Raw genomic sequence first — 17,112 nt, 5'->3', positions numbered from 1 at the left:
ACTACACCAGAAAATCCCCACCCTGAGCTTTTGCTGCAAGAGGAGGAGGGGAAATCTAGTCTTGTTTGTATCCTTCCAGTACTCTGCCACCTCATCCCACACAGAGCCAGGTGTGTTGGGGTCCTTTCCCCACAACAGCAAATGGAAGTGCCAGCTCCCATTTGCAAGGAGACAGAGAGCATTTGTTCCGAGCCACGTGGCTATGCAAAGCTGCGTACATGACTACAGAGAGACATGTTACTCTGATCCAGGAACTCGGCAAAAAGGCATCGCATAAACACCTGGACTCTGTCCCAGCCGCACAATTCCTCCCTGCTTCCCTACCCCCAGCTTGGAAGGGTCACTTTCGTGTAATATGCTGCTACCAGATGGAGTGATTAGGAGTGCCAAGAACAAAGATTGTTGGCTTGTTTTGAAACAAAAAGCAGTTCTGCTTTTGCCTGCCACTTACTAACTTTTTCCAAGAGGGAAGTTGGCCCAAGAGGTAACAGCCAGTTCGCTCTGAACGGAAAGAAAAATTACCAAATTTGAGGTTTTTTTGAGAGGGAATCTCAGTCAAGTCTTTGCAGTTGTTCCCTGGAATCAAAGAAAGTTTCAGCAATAAGGACACTGGTCAATTGCATGATGCAGTGTTATCGTGGCCCTGGGGTACTTGCCTAGGTGGATTGCTGGGGAATCATAAGCAACCGCTGGTTCTGTGTATCGTGCAGCAAGGATAGCTTGATTCTGCAGTGAAGTGACAAGGTTTCAGTTTCCCACCCTACCCTGGAAGAGCCAGGAGAGGTACTACCCAGGGTAGCCCCACTGTCTTCTTTGCAAAGGGTTGGAGCTCCAAAGAAACATGGAGATCAGGCAAGTGCAGCAGAAGTGACAGCTCTCCATAACACCTTGCATAGCATACCAAGTGCACACATCCTGAGTGCCTTGTGGGTGGGAAATAGCTTGTTTGGTGTGGTATGGGGGGCGGGGGGGGGGAAAAAAGGAGGCCAGGACCAGAATAAGTACAGCAGTCCAGTGCTAGGCTTTCCTTTGAGTGCTCAGCACAGGAAGGCACTCGGCACTTTGAAGGAGGACTGCGGTGAAGGTGAACAGAAGCGGTGTCAGCGACAGAGCCATCTCCCCTGTGCAAGCTCAAACAAAGGATGCTGCCCTTTTAAGAAGGCTGGTCTGCAGAGAGATCGGCTGCATCCGCTTTCCCCCTGGGGGGAAATTGCCGAGTAACTAGGCCATTAACTTCCAGCCAGCTATTCCACAGCATCCAAGAAATGAAAGCAGCCAGCTCGGTGGGGTGTGTACAAGGCAGAGACAGACAACCCCTCTGATTAGCCACATTCAGGCAGGCAGATTCTACCCTGGTGGATGCAGGTTTGCATTGGGCCTCTGGCCAGGTTGGATGTAAAGAAGATTGCTTAGCCTGTTATACCAGGGTAAGTGCACATTTGCGCCACTAACTTCAACCAAGACCAGGACCTGGCCTAGTATCTTTCGTAGAGTTAAGACTCTTCCCCACCCTCAGAGGTGGTGTCTTGCCGTGGCTGGAACGGTGTTGTCAGAGGAAGGAACTGCATCTTTCCCTGGACGGTGACACACAGACACCAGCAAAGGGAGACAAACAGTGGATTCTAATATTTATGCAACATCAGTGTAGGATCACATGCACCCAGGGATGGAGGTCAATGGTTGGACTGCCAAAAAGTTACCAACCCCTCCTTACCATGTTGCAGCAAGCAATACTGTACAAGAACTCCAGGGAGGCGATGCCGATTCTTCAGTCTACTTTACACGGTTAAATATACACATCTGAGACCTCAAAAGCTTTAAAGCAGCAGCTCTTTAGAGGTTTGACCAGAGAAGTCAGTTCCACTGCTGGGAGCAGAGGGAATTTAAGAGGCTCAAGGAGGAGAACTGCAGCCAATACAGGGGCCCCAGCAGAATACCCATCATGGCAGATTTAAGCAGGGCCTTATGCTGCAATGACACCAAGCCTATGAACTGGGAATATGTACATTAAGTAGGAGCTACCTGAAATTGCTAGGTCTTCTGCACAGAGCTTTGGGATGTGCTGGGATAAGATGCTAGTGTCACTGCAGAGGCCATCCAAATCCAGGCCTTGGTTGCTAAGGACAGCAGGAACCGCAGAGCCTAGTGTCCAAGTCCCAGCTCTGCAGAGTTCTGCTACCCACCTTATATGGACCAAGTAGCTGACTGCACTCAGTCCAATAATGCCACTGGCTCCCAATTTATTTCAGGAGTAGGGGTAACACTTCTCACTTGTTTGAAGCTACCACCCAGGATCTTGCTTCAATCTTCCTGAAAGACTGGATTTACCCTGCTCACCTGAACAGGCTTAGACCTGTGGCATATATTCAGCCTTGTTGAAAAAAAGCCTTCTCTGCAGCTCTTGCTATCCAGAAAAGCATTTCTGGATCTTGCTTCAAAAGTTACAGCTGAAACCAGCCCCCCCACATCCCGCCCAAGCTAAGCCTCTTCCATTTTTCTTGCAGTATTTAAATCTACAGAGCTTTTTGGCACCCAATTTGCATGAGACACTCTAGAGTAACATAGGATCGGCCAAACCTGCCAACAATGAACAGCTTGTGTCAGTTGCTCTAGTACTTTGCATCAGAAGTCAATGGAGAAAGATTTAAAAAGGAAGTTTACCCCCCCACACACACACACCCCCCACACTCAAATGTGCTGGGAAAATAAAACGAGTGGAAACACAAGCCTCTATCGCTGGGGGAAGGGGGAGGGGAAGAGTCAGAGGGCAGAGTTAAACAGCCAAGCTTTCTTGGAAGGCTGCGTACAGATTTATTACAGGACAATGTCCGATAGCAAAGAGAAAGCCCAGCCTTCTTCCTACTGCTTTCTTGAAGATGGAGGCTTAGGGGCTGGCAAGAGGCCAGCCCAGAGACAGAGACATGCCTATGTTAAGGCATGCTTGGAAAACAGCAGCCTCTCCTTGCCGGTATAAACGTTGCTTTCCTTCCTTTTGGAAAATCTAGAGCCGCAAAGGGAACAGCTTATCATTGGTGGAGGCTGTTTAGAAAGGGTGGGCCCCATCTGGGCTCTCCCCAGTGCCAGAGACAGGGTCATATGGAGGCAAAGCTCACCTTCCCTGGCCACGCCCAGCTCCTCCCCAGAGCACCCTGAGAGAGCCACGTGGCTCGAGCTAAAGGGACATTAAAAGGAGAAAGTGAAAGCAGGAAACCAAAACAGCTGAATGAAATGCAAGACTAAGATGTAAATGGCTGGAGCCCAGATTCTGTAGCAACTGACATGGGCTGCTTCGGTCATCTCTCTGCTACACCTCTACTCAGATACAACGCTGTCCTCAGGAGGGGGGGAGGGGGGGAGAAAAAAAAATCTTACTGCGTTATAGGTGAAACCGTGTTATATTGAACTTGCTTTGATCCGCTGGAGCGTGCAGCCCTGCCTCCCGGAGCGCTGTTTTACTGCATTATATCTGAATTTGTGTTATATTGGGTCACGTTATATCGGGGTAGAGGTGTACTTCGGTCTTGCATTAACATTGGATTCAATCACCTCAATCCTTATGCATTGATCCTCAACACCCTAGTGAGGTACAGAAGGGCTAGGAACCTCATTTTACAGATGACTGGAGGCAGAGATTAAGTGACCTGATCAAAGACATCTGTGGTGGAGCAGAGAATTGAACCCCAGTCTGACTAGTGCAGATCCCCATTACCCCAATAAATAAGGTGGACATTATGACAGGTGAGGGGCGCCAGCCTCAGAGTTGAAGGCCAGAGTCTGGAGGAAGAGGATAGATTCTGCAAGTTACCAAGTCAGTCATTACATGCTGTCCCCACATGTCATGCTGCCTAGGCATTGGCAACCCAGAACAGCCCTGGGGCAAACCTCAGGGCATTTAAAGCAACCAGGAGTTCAGGTGTTTACAGGAATCTCTTGGGTCGAGATGGAACAGCTGTCTGATGTGGGGCTCCCAAATGGAACCTGGCCATACAGGACAAAAACAAAGATTCTTTGAGCTTGAAGTAAAAGATTTAGGACAGTTAATTGCTTTGTTCAAGTCTCTGCATCCATCCCTGATGGTCTCTGGAGAAGAGGCAGCTTTCTGTCCATCTCCTCAGGTCACTAAAGGGTTAAGATAGCAACTCCGCATCACAGGGAACTCAGTTTCTCAACCCCTTCTGCTCAAGAGAGGGTTGCGCACACTCCTTGGAATCTCAGGAATTTCCCACTATTATCCCCACTTCCCTTTCACCAAAGGCGGGGCGAGAGGACTTTGGGCCCTTCCTTCTGCTTGGAGCAAGAGAAGCACTCCGGGTGCAGGCTCTGGTTCTCACCTTCCATTCCCTGCCTCCCTCCCCCCCAACCCCACTAAAAAAAAAAATCATGTCAGGAGACAGAATGGCTTCCATGTGTTTAAGACAGGAGATCAGCCTAGCAAGATCAGAGTTAACCCTTGACAACAGCATTTACCTTTTGAGGTTTGGCTATTGGCTAGACCCATGTTTGTTGGTCTTTGAATCATGCACATAGGGATGCCCAGAAGGGAGACCCTTATCTGAGCTGATCAGCCATCAGGAGCAGAGCTAGGTCTCTTCCTAGCCACAGCACTACTTCAAAGAGTTCTGGGAGTCCATGAAATCAGTGGCAAGATGACCACACACCAGGCCTCTAGACCCCCAGGGTCAGGGGAGGGCTCAGCTCTAGAAGTGGAGACCCTTCAGATCAAAGATCGAATAACAGAACTACTCATTGCTTTGAGGTCTTGTAAAAAAGGCTTACAGGATCCTGCATCTTTTATTGTAGTGTGCTGGAAAGTGCCCAGCTCTTCCCAATGCTGGACTGACACCAAATAAGTGGTGAGGTCCTACCCAGTTTTCTTTTGTAGCTTCTCTGAAGTGTCCCTGCCCATGAAAGAGACCTGGCAACAGACTGGGGGAGGTTGCTCATTGGAGACACAGCAAGCACACAACCCTTGAATCCAAGTCAACATCCATTTCTACACCAGTTTAGGCATAAGCCTAGATCATCTTTCTGCTGTTTGGAACTGGCTTGTCAAAACGTAGCTCTTTAGAGCAGCCAGCCAGCATCTCATTATACGAGCATCCAGCTTCTCTAGCCAGAGACAAGATGTTTGGGATGACACTCAGTGCTGAGATCCAGCAGGCATGTCTACTGCTGAACACACATCCTGTCCTGTGGGCCTGTGACAGCCTAGAGCCTTCCAGCTTACCAGCAAGGTCTCCAACTCACAGCTGGGTCACTGATGTGGCCTATGTTAAAATCCCAGATTTGATGGCATTGAACAGCCAACATCCAGGGCTGGCAATAAATATTCCTTTCTTTGGCCTGCAGAAACTAAGCATATTGGTGCTACAGAAGTTTCCTGTTCTGCCTACACGTTAGAGCCAGAAGTGGAAGGTGCCAGGATATGACCCGTGCATAGCCAGAGAGAGTTAAGTAGCAAGTGACTCATTTCCTCACCTCACTGTAGCAATGCATCTCAGATAATCAGAGCCTATAGAGATTAGGCTCAACATGCCTGGGAACCAGGAACTGCAGTGGTCCACTCCTAGTTCTGACACCAACTCCTGTGGCCTTGAGCAAGTCACTTAACCTCTGGCTGTTGCCAACACTTTTGGCAAAGATTTTCTTCATTACTACAGTCCACGGGGTTGTCAGTAGTGTGGGGGAGGGGGAGCACTATTTTAGAGGAGCAACAGCAGCAGGAAGTTTGACAGCTCCTGGTGTAGCAAGGCCTGCACCTCAGTTCTACCCTAACCCCATTTGATACCTTGGGGGGTGGGGGGGGGAGAATACCCACTTTATAATCAGGATTAAAGTATTTGGTAAACGGAACAGGCGATACAAATTCTAAGCAGTATTAGTTTAACAGCTCTTAGAAAGAGAATTACTTGATATATGTAAAGCAGCAATGAAAAATCCCCTAGTACAAGCTGCTTTATAGTCATTAGACATGTCAAATTAACCGTCATAAATTCCTCCCTATGAATTCAATGGGAGTAAGATTGGGCCAATGATGCAGGGGCCGGCTGTATATGGCTACCACTATAACCTTAGAAGTGCAACTGATTTCTCTCTATTCATTTAGCTTTTGCACATTGAAACCGGGATGATCAGGCTTGTGTGCACCAGTTTCACTCTCCCCTGCAGAGATTTAAAAGTCCAAGACAAAGGGAGATGGAGGATTATGAACAGGAAAAGGGGTTTACAGTAGAACTTTAAATAGGGTTTTGCAAAAGGGTTCACTTTGTTTTGATCCAAAAGATTAATCACTTGTAAGATACAGTGCAGATTAAGCACCGAGAGTGTTAATGCTTGCTCATGTTCCATTATGAAGCATCCTGTACTCAAGTCCTCTTAAGAGGAAGAGGACGCTCCCGGGCTACTGAATTAAGTGGCATGACTACAGGAAGAGGAATGGAAAGTCCCTTTTGACAACAGAAGGATTGAGAATAGGCAGTGATGACCAATCAGAAAGCTAACTTTGTGCCAATCCAGAAGTGACAGTGAACTGAATGGCCTCAGATTGGGGGGGTGGAACTTGTGTATTTGAAGAAAGCCCTGGTAGTAGAAACTCATTTTAAGCATCTTTCTTGTGAAAGCACATACAGTCAGAGCTGTGCTCTGCTTTCAAGTACCTCTCTGCTCTCACTCCTTTATATCCCCACTGCCCCTTTCATCTTTCCCAGGGACTTTCAGTCCCTGTTATCACAGTATCTGAGCACCTCACTCCAGTGTACTTATGACAACATCCTTGTTAAGTAGGGCAGTGCCATTTTCCTACTCATTTTACAGATAGGCAAATTAAGTGACTTGCCAAAGGTCACAGGAAGCCTATGGCAGTGCAGGGAATTGAAACAGGATCTTGAGAGATCCTAACCAGCAACCCAGCCACTGGACTATCCTTATTCTTTGCATATAAAGGAGTTATTTCGCACCCCCTGCCCCTACGCTCAGCATGGTCCAGACTCCTTCCCTGAAGGCATTTTGCAAACACCACACAGATCACCATAATGCATCCTTGTGATACATGGGCGAGGGTTCAAACATTTCCCCCCTCCCCCACCCCCCAAGTTAGAGCTATCCTGTTCAGAGGTCTTGACTTGGCATTTAAGTCAGAGGGGATGTTTGCTTTCCTGTCTGGAGTGCCCCACTGTGGTACAGACGATACTCTAACTGGTCTCGAGTTGTGCGGCTTTGTTTAGAACTTAGAGATGGGACCGGTCTCTAACCCTCACCCCCCCTCAAATAAGAGCGGGGGCATCAAGAATGGCTTTTGGTGCAAGTGTTCTGTGGGAGCAATGGGGAAGCAAATTCCAGCATCAAGAGACCTTAGCCAAGAATGTCCCCTGCATCCGCCGGCATCAGCTTGAACTTCCTGGCAGCTGGGAAGTGTCTAAGCAAAGTTCAAGGTAGCCAGAAACCAAGTCCTACAAAGTTTGGCAGAGCCAGCACAGCCCCTGAAGGACACTTCCAGCATGGCACTCTCGAAGGAGTTATTAGAATGAGGAGCAGAGACTTACGCATTGCAATACGGCTTCTTCTCATAGCCCTTGTAGTTTTTCATGTTTAGGGTCATCTTGCAGGTCTCGCAGTGGAAACATGCTTTATGCCAGAACTGCAAATAGACAAAGAGAACAGTTAACGTGAGACCTTTGCAATTCTAACAGCACATGATTCCGCTCCTCAGAAAGGATGTTCCTCAGAGCAGCAGGTCTGAGCCTCTTTTCTGGAACTCAATGGCTCCTTCAGCTGATACAGGACCCATCTGAGAGACTTTTCAAGGAAGAGATTAGATCAAGTGTTCCTACCAGCCTAGGACCCTGGGTTCACGTCAGGTAGACCAGGCATCTTTACATACTAACAGGAAGGGGGGAAAAGAGCTATGGTTTTTAGTATTGTGGTAGCACAGTATGAACTAGTCCCTAACCATGCAGAGTTTACAATACAAATACACAAGACAAAGCAGGAGGCTATAATTTACAGGCAGCGTGAACAATGGTTTCCAAGCTCCATGTTAGTGCCATCTTTAATTTTGTGCCAAGGGGGGCTGTTAATGGGAGGGAATTTGCTAATCAGAGAGACAAAAGGAAGAAGGCACATTCATGGGAGGGGAGAAAGGAAAGAAAGCAGGGGAAAGGGAGCATGAAGGGAGCGAGGCTGAAGTGAAGCAAGTGAGGGAGGGAAAGAGAGCAAACAGATTGTCTGGAAGAACAAAAAAAGGAGTGCTAAAGATATAAACTCTGCAGCCCAAAGGTCCCTGCTCCTGGTGCTTGCCTCTGCTCCCACTGGCTAGAGGTATGGCGGCCCCCCCTTGCAGCAAGTTTCTTCCCTGAACTCATATGGTTGGACAGAGGCAGAGCTACTTGAAATCTGGCAGGGGAACCCTTGCCCCCCTTGGAGGCACCTGGGATCAGCTCCCCTCTTCCCCTCCCCATGGCACAGCTGCACCTGCTCCAACAAGCAGAGTTTGAGTGGCCCCCCAGAAAAAAAAAACGGTTCTACTTTCATGCCATGGGGAAGCTTTGAACTGGGAAGAGAGAGGTAGTACCTGATTGGAACTTCAGCCTGACAAGGCAGCATTTAGCTAGGCTGAAATCCAGTAGTGAGACATCTTTGTCTTTCCCCACTTTTATGGGCACCCCATAAGGATACCCCATTTCCCCCACCCAGCAAGAGGCCTGTACTCCAAACATATACAGAGCAGAATGCCAGTCCCAGTTGCTCCTTTACAGACCCCAAATGCACATACTTGCACTTAAATGGAGGCCAGAAAAGACATTCCTTGAAATCCAGTCCATGACCCACTTTTCTAATATGCCAACATTACAGGTTATGACATTCAGTGAACACGCATCTACCCTGCCGAAGCATCTCCGAGATGCTAAGGCAGAAGGAAATATTTGCACTCAGAATCTGACTGACGGGACAAGCCTCCCTAAGCTGTAAGGAGTCCTGACAACGTTCTACCAATTGTATAGAAACACAATCCAGACCTTCCCCGTGGTAACCTTGAAACCAACACCTAGACCAGGGGTGGCCAACCTGTGGCTCCGGAACCGCTTGCGGCTCTTCAGAAGTCAATATGCAGCTCCTTGCATGGGTGCCAACTCTGGGGCTGGAGCTACAGGCACAAACCTTTCAATGTGCCAGGGGCGCCCACTGCTCAACCCCCAGCTCTGCCCCAGATCCTGACCCCACTCCACCCCTTCCCCCAAGGCTCCTGCCTCTTCCCCCACAGAGCCTCCTGCATACCATGAAACAGGTGATTGTGGTGGGCAGGAGGCACAGGGAGGGAGGGGGAGGTGCTGATCGGTGGGGCTGCCGGCAGGCAGGAGGTACTGGGAGTGGGGGAGCTGATAGGGGGCTAGACGTACATTGTCAAAGAGCCACAGTAATATTGGTAAATTCTGGCTCCTTCTCAGGCTGGCCACCCCTGACCTAGGCTCCCAGAAAACATCTACAGCTACTAAGTGTAGAAGTTACATGAAGGGGTGCTGCAGAAGAAACCCTCCAGGCCCAGATGCTCTGTTCATGCAATCCCCAGAGGCTTCTCAGTTAGGGCATGGGAATAAAGCCTCCCCACTGGAGCAGAGCCCACCCATGCCAGCGGGAGTTTCATCTGGCATCAGATCACCCTCCTTCCCCACACCCAGAGAAATTCAAGTCATCATGAGGGCTTAAGGCTAGAGACTTGCAAACCTAAGGGAATAACATGGTTTAAGACGAGAGATAAACATAAGAACACAAGAATGGCCGTACTGGGTCAGACCAAAGGTCCATCTAGCCCAGTATCCTGTCTACCGACAGTGGCCAATGCCAGGTGCCCCAGAGGGAGTGAACCTAACAGGTAATGATCAAGTGATCTCTCTCCTGCCATCCATCCCCACCCTCTGACAAACAGAGGCTAGGGACACCATTCCTTACCCATCCTGGCTAATAGCCATTAATGGACTTAACCTCCACGAATTTATCCAGTTCTCTTTTAATCCCTGTTATAGTCCTAACCTCCACAAGCTCCTCAAGCAAGGAGTTCCACAGGTTGACTGTGTGCTGTGTGAAGAACTACTTCCTTTTATTTGTTTTAAACCTGCCACCCATTAATTTGGTGGCCCCTAATTCTTCTATTATGGGAACAAGTAAATAACTTCTCCTTATTTACTTTCTCCACATCACTCATCATTTTATAGACCTCTATCATATCCCCCCTCAGTCTCCTCTTTTCCAAGCTGAAACAAGCCATGAAAGTCCCCCTTGAGGCTGCATTTCTACAGCCCCTGTCATGCTAAGGAGTGACTGCTAGCTGCATAGCGAAGCTCCCAACCCTGGATAAAAATCCCCAAGCTCTGGGTGGCCAGCTGCTGAATTTGCTACTCTGTTGGGGTGCCAGCAGTAAGCTTCAGAACTCTCCCTACACCCCTTCTCTTCCACCCCCCTCCCCCCCACACAGAGGTTCAACACAACTGGTGAAACATTTTGGAGATAAAACATGTGTAGACAAGGGCCAAGATGGAGCCTGCGCTACCTGCCCGTGGATACCACACCCAGGTGTATAAACACAGCCACAGCCCAGCAAAAGAGGGTATGAATCAGCAGGAGCAGAGGGCGGCTGGCTCATTTCAGTTGCTCAGGGCAACATATTTGTCCTTTGCTTGTGTGTCCCCACATGATAATTCTTCCACAATAGGCAGGTGTCTGTTCACCTAGGTAGTGGAAGGGGACTTTTTACAGGCCAGTCAGATTTTTTTCAGGCAACTTTGGCTCCGTGCCCTTGGCAATGGTATAGTCCCATTTCAGCTAGCCTTGTTCTTCCCACACATCCACCATGGGTTTCTATCTTTAACCCTCCCAGAACTTCAGCCTTGTGGAGGAAGAGGAAGGGCATGGATGGTCCAGTGGTCAGGGTGCAACACTTGGACAACTGGGGTTAATTCCCTGTCATCAGGCCTCCTGTGTGACCTCGAAGAACTGACTTAAGGGCAGAGTTAAAGGCATTTAGCCTTCGGCACCTAGGTACTTTTGAAACCCCCCCTCTGCATACCTTTAAGGCTCTAGCCCTTGGTCTCTGCTCCCCACCTGTACCATGGGGGGGGGGGGAACACAGACCTACTTGACAGGGGTGTTGCTTGGCTTCTCAAACTTTTGTGGCACAATCTCGGAGGTATTTATGATTCCCCTTTAGCCCAGTACCAGAGTGCCGCAAGTCTTCAGAGCCAAGCTGGCAGATAACATCACTTAAACGGAGCCTCCTCTCAGAGGAATGCCCAGCCTTCAGCAGCCAGAGGGGATTAAGAACTCCTTCCTAGCTCACATGGTTTGGGGAGATCACCCAGCCAGCCTTCCACAACAGGCATCAGCTGTATCTAAACAGATGCAGAGGAGCTGGGCTTGGGCAGTATTCTCCCAGCCAGAGCGCACTGAATGCTCCTCCTCACATCAAACAGATTGCAACACAGTTTTGTTTACCCGGGCACTGCTGCAATAATCCACTGCAGGAGAAGAGACTAGAACAATCCAAAGAGCTTACACTAGCATGGGAAGAGAGCAACCCCACACTGGTCACCTATGCCAGGCATACATTATCGACCCCTCACCCTCTAGCCCAGGGGTCAGCAACCTTTCAGCAGTGGTGTGCCGAGTCTTCATTTACTCATTCTAATTTAAGGTTTCGCGTGCCAGTCATACATTTTAATGGTTTTAGAAGGTCTCTATGTCTACATACAATAGTTTTGTTATATATTATAAAGTAAATAAGGTTTTTTAAATGTTTAAGAAGCTTCATTTAAAAGTAAGTTAAAATTCGGAGCCCCCCAGACCGGTGGCCAGGACACAGGCAGTATAAGTGCCACTGAAAGTCAGCTCACATGCTGCATTCGGCACGCGTGCCATAGGTTGCCTATCCCTGCTCTAGCCAAACAGGCCAGGGGATTCCCACAAAGCAGCCATATTCCTGTGCAATTCTCCAACTCCCCCACTCCTCACCCCTAGGAGCGGATTCTAGCTACTGCTGCATTGTCCAGCTCACTCCACAGCCAGCCTGATGTTTGGTAAGAAGTCTAGCCTGTCAGGACAGGTCCCAAGCAGGCTGTGCCTGCATCCTAAAGAAGAGGGCTACTGCAATTTGCTACTTCTCAAAACAGTTAGGGCATGGCTACACTCGCACTCCAAAGCGCTCCCGCGGCATGCTTTGGAGCGCGAGAGTGGTCGCGACGCCACCTCCGAGGGGATTAGCTTACAGCGCTGGGAGCACGGCTCGTGGCACTGTTTACACCGGTGTTTTTTCACACCCCTGAGCGAGAAAGTTGCAGCGCTGTAATGGGCCAGTGCAGCCATACTCTTAGTAAGTTGTGCTTGTTGCCCAGGCCACCTTTGTACATCTGAAGTATCTACTCCTCAAGTCAATTAGTTAGTGGCAAAAAGATCTCAGCTGCGCTGAGGGAAGCTTAGCATCACAGGTATCACCACTGGCCCTTACGCGACTAAAGCCTCAAGTAATGCGTTAATATACCGCCGCAAAACTATTTCGGAAACACCACATGCTACTTCAGTCAGCCTGTTTGAAATATTCTGAACTCAGAGTGCAGACAGGTTCTTGGTCTGCTTTTTTAATCCATTAGAATGAAATCTAAAAAAAGTCAGAACCATGAAGTCACCTGACACCAGCTTTTTCGTGGGTTTATTAACTTAGCAATTACAGCCACAACCGCTAGACCAGACACCACTTGCTCCAGTTATGAGACACACACAGGACATAGATCATTTCCACAACGGATGTTACAGCCTCCTCACACGACATTTTATCTGGAGAGCTGATAGGAGTCCATGAAGAAGGGGGCGGGGAAAATATGCCACAACTGCCACACACAATATGTTCTCCCTGAAGCCTCAACTGATTGTCACCTAGAGACTTTTGACTCAGTTACCTTGTCAATACCAGTAAAGCCCTGATCCAAACAGAATAGTTCCCCCCGGCCCACCTGCTGAGCCCTTAGTGCTTAGATTCTCACGTCTCCAATTTTCACAATGCAGATTTAGAGACACAAATTGCTTTTTCCTCATTTCCTTGGAGCTGCCAGGTATGGCTCAGAATTGGAGTGCTTAGTACAGCGGAGGTGCAGAATCCATTCTACTAAAGCACCTACATTTTGAGCGTAAGAACGGCCATACTGGGTCAGACCAAAGGTCCACCAAGCCCAGTCCTCTGACAGTGACCAATGGCAGATGCCCCGGCAGGTTATCATCAAGTGTTACATCCCCTGTTGCCCATTCCCAGCTTCTGGCAAACAGAGGCTAGGGACACCATTCCTGCCCATCCTGGCTAATAGATTCATGGAGGAAAGATCCATCAATGGCTATCTAGCTCCCTTTTGAACCCCGTTATAGTCTTGGCCTTCACAACATCCTCTGGCAAAGAGTTCCACTGTTTGACAGTGCATTGCATGAAAAAAATACTTCTGTGTGTTTTAAACCTGCTACCTATTAATTTCATTTGGTGGCCCCTTGTTATTTACTCCTTCTCATAATACAAGATCACTTCCTTATTTATTTTCCTCTATACCACTCATGATTTTATAGACCTCTATCATATCCCCCCTTAGTTGCCTCTTTTCCAAGCTGAAAAGTCCCAGTCTTATTAATATCTCCTCATATGGAAGCTGTTCCATAACCCCCCCCCCCCAATATTTTTGTTGCCCTTTTCTGAACTTTTTCCAATTCCCTTTTTTTTTTTTTTTTTTTTTTTTTTTTTTTTTGAGATGGGGCAACCACATCTGCACGCAGTATTCAAGGTGTGGGTGTACCATGGATTTATATAGAGGTAATATGATTTTTTTTCTGTCTTATTATCTACCCCTTTGACGATTCCCAACATTCTGTTCACTCTGGCTGCCGCTGCACATTGAGTGGATGATTTCAGAGAACTATCCGCAATGACTCCAAGATCTTTCTTGAGCAGTAATAGCTAATTTAGACCCCATCATTGTATGTGTATAGTTGGGATGATGTTTTCCCATGTGAATTACTTTGCATTTATCAACATGAAATTCCATCTGCCATTTTGTTACCCAGTTTTGTGAGATCAGGATGCAGGAGAAAAGAATCAAGGTGCACTGGGATGGCTCCTGGTGAAACCTAATGGTCCTTTCCTACATGCCTCTGCTCCCCAGAAGCCCCTCAGCCTTCATCTTTAGTGCTGCTGCTGGAACTGAACCAAAGCAAGCACCTGGTTGTGCTCAGACTTTCTGCCCCCGTCACTCAGACCTGCTCAGCGTAGAGTTAAACTAGGTGGACATTCAGACACAGGATTTCCAAAAAAGGTGAGTGGGTGAGGTTTGTAGCAGATGACCGCTTACATCAGGCCAGCCATTGAGGGGCAGCATTAAAGGATCACCATAGATACTGCTAGAACACCCTACATCAAGGTCAGCATTAGTTGTGCTGGCATGGGAATTTTCAATTGCCAGCTCAGAGGAAATTGTTGTCAACTGAGCTAAAACAGCACCCACGGATGCAGGATGCACAGTAGAAGTAGGAATGAAAAATCCTTTTAGTTACAACTCACAGGCACCGTTGCTCTGCCTGCATTGCATATTTAAGTCCAATAAGGACTCTAGAAAACACAGCCACTACACAATCAAGACCCAATACAATGGGGTTTGGGCCACAGGCGTTCTTTAGTTCAGCTTTAAAAGAATGATTCATGAAATAGGAAGAAAGCAACATCATGTGTTAAAAATGTGAGCAACAGGGTCCATTGTGACTCAGGAATGCTGTAGCCAAAACATCTGCATTCTCCAAGCTGCTCCTCTAGTCCCTAAACTGGTCATCCCAGAACCCTACAGGGGTGGTGGGGGGGAGTGGAAAAGAGGGTGGAGAAACCCACAGCAGCACACGATAGTTTATCCACAAAAAGGGGACCCATTAGAGCTGATGGAAGACTTTTCTGGGCCAGTGACAAACCAACAGATTCCAATAACCAGAGGGCCCTTTGAGTTCTCAATGGAGAATCAACAGTATTAGAGCTTTACTGAGCTCTCCAGCCCTGGTATAACACACACAGAATCCAGTCACCACTAGTATCAGTTGTGATTATTTATTTAATAAAAAGAGGAATTTGCCCTTTTAAAAAAGCCTATGAAACTGACATTAAAAGACAAGGTATTCAGATACTACTGGTGATGAAGCTGTGCAAGAATCTACATAGAATATATTTAAATCTGGAGCAGAACAGAAATATGAATTGGAACCAAAAAGTGAAAAACCCATCTAACTTAAAACAGATGAGGGGCTCTCAACTTCAAGGGGAAGCATTAACTGTTTCTTTCCATTTTATCTGTTTGGACACCCAGCTGCACTCCTAACACAGGAAGAAGAAAAAAAAAAGAAGAAAAACCAGAACAGTGACTACCGTTTCCTTTGCTACTTGCCTTGATGTTCAGAAATGACTTTCTTAAATTATGAAAAAGCAGTATCTGGACATTACAGTCTACTGGCCTTTGCTTTTTTAAGCAGGCTCTTAGGAGAGCCTAATGAACTAAGTTGGTCTAATTCAGTGTCTCATTTCCAGACCAACTCTTCTGACCTTCAAACATTCTTGCAAGAATCTGCCTGGAAAGAAGTCAGATTCAGTAAATCCCTGTGCCAGATTCAGCCATTCTGCAGTTTGGTTATTTTACAGAGAAGCGAGGAAGATGTTTTTGTATCCAGCTATGAACTTGTTCTTCCAAGAAGGGAAGAGATCTGGGCTGGAATCAGACTTTTTTTTTTTTTTTTTTTAAATTCAAGCGACACCCACAGACTCGGCAGAAAGTTGAGCACAATCTCCCATGCCCTAAAGCGAAAGGGGAAGGTTGTATCCTGGGGCGTGTATTAGCAGCTGGGGGGGAGGGAAGAGAAGATAAGGGGCCTGCAACTGTGACACACACTACTGAAGTGCATCATCTTCTGCACCCCCTCCCCAAACCCCTTCCCCAAACCCTCCTTCTCCCCCAATCCCCCTTCCCTTCCTCCCCAAACCCCTTCCCCAAACCCTCCTTCTCCCCCAATCCCCCTTCCCTTCCTCCCCAAACCCCTTCCCCAAACCCTCCTTCTCCCCCAATCCCCCTTCCCTTCCTCCCCAATCCCCCTTCCCCAAACCCTCCTCCTCCCCCAATCCCCCTTCCCTTCCTCCCCAATCCCCTTCCCCAAACCCTCCTCCTCCCCAATCCCCCTTCCCCTCCTCCCCAATCCCCTTCCCCAAACCCTCCTCCTCCCCAATCCCCCTTCCCCTCCTCCCCAATCCCCTTCCCCAAACCCTCCTCCTCCCCAATCCCCCTTCCCCTCCTCCCCAATCCCCTTCCCCAAACCCTCCTCCTCCCCAATCCCCCTTCCCCTCCTCCCCAATCCCCTTCCCCAAACCCTCCTCCTCCCCAATCCCCCTTCCCCTCCTCCCCAATCCCCTTCCCCAAACCCTCCTCCTCCCCAATCCCCCTTCCCCTCCTCCCCAATCCCCTTCCCCAAACCCTCCTCCTCCCCAATCCCCCTTCCCCTCCTCCCCAATCCCCTTCCCCAAACCCTCCTCCTCCCCAATCCCCTTCCCCAAACCCTCCTCCTCCCCAATCCCCCTTCCCCTCCTCCCCAATCCCCTTCCCCAAACCCTCCTCCTCCCCAATCCCCCTTCCCCTCCTCCCCAATCCCCTTCCCCAAACCCTCCTCCTCCCCAATCCCCCTTCCCCTCCTCCCCAATCCCCTTCCCCAAACCCTCCTTCTCCCCCAATCCCCCTTCCCTTCCTCCCCAAACCCTCCTTCTCCCCCAATCCCCTGCATTCAGCCCACCGCCCAAAAAGCCTAGAGCCCCCTCCAACTCGCCCCCTGCCCCCCAGACGCCCCAAAGACCGAGCACCCCCACAAAGCCCCCCCCCCAGCAGGGCCCCCCCAGGGGAACGTGTCCCCCCCGCGGCTCCTCACCTTGTCCAGGCAGTTCACCTTCTCGGTGGGGTAGACGATCTTGCCGCAGCGGGCGCAGTTGGGGTTCATGGCCGGGCTCGGTCCGTCGCTCGCTCCCCGGGCGGCTGCAGCGGGCTCTGGCCTCCGCCTCCGCCGCGGCGCCCCTAATAA

General features: G+C 49.0%; 1 protein-coding gene across 1 annotated transcript in view; it reads right to left on the bottom strand.

Moving 5' to 3' along the window:
• LASP1 (LIM and SH3 protein 1) overlaps positions 1 to 17,112 on the bottom strand; it is a 57,563-nt gene extending 40,451 nt beyond the window's left edge. Inside the window, exons 1-2 of the mRNA XM_054014051.1 lie at positions 16,963 to 17,112; positions 7,542 to 7,636 (exon numbers count right to left, since the gene is read on the bottom strand). Coding sequence (XP_053870026.1) covers positions 7,542 to 7,636; positions 16,963 to 17,031 — 164 coding nt within the window. The 5' untranslated portion in view covers positions 17,032 to 17,112. The remainder of the gene's footprint in view (positions 1 to 7,541; positions 7,637 to 16,962) is intronic.

This window comes from Malaclemys terrapin, chromosome 25 (assembly GCF_027887155.1).
Source record: "Malaclemys terrapin pileata isolate rMalTer1 chromosome 25, rMalTer1.hap1, whole genome shotgun sequence".
NCBI classification, from domain to species: Eukaryota; Metazoa; Chordata; order Testudines; family Emydidae; genus Malaclemys; species Malaclemys terrapin.
The sequence above is the reverse complement of the archived record's forward strand: the minus strand, read 5'-3'. Positions and strand labels throughout refer to the sequence as shown.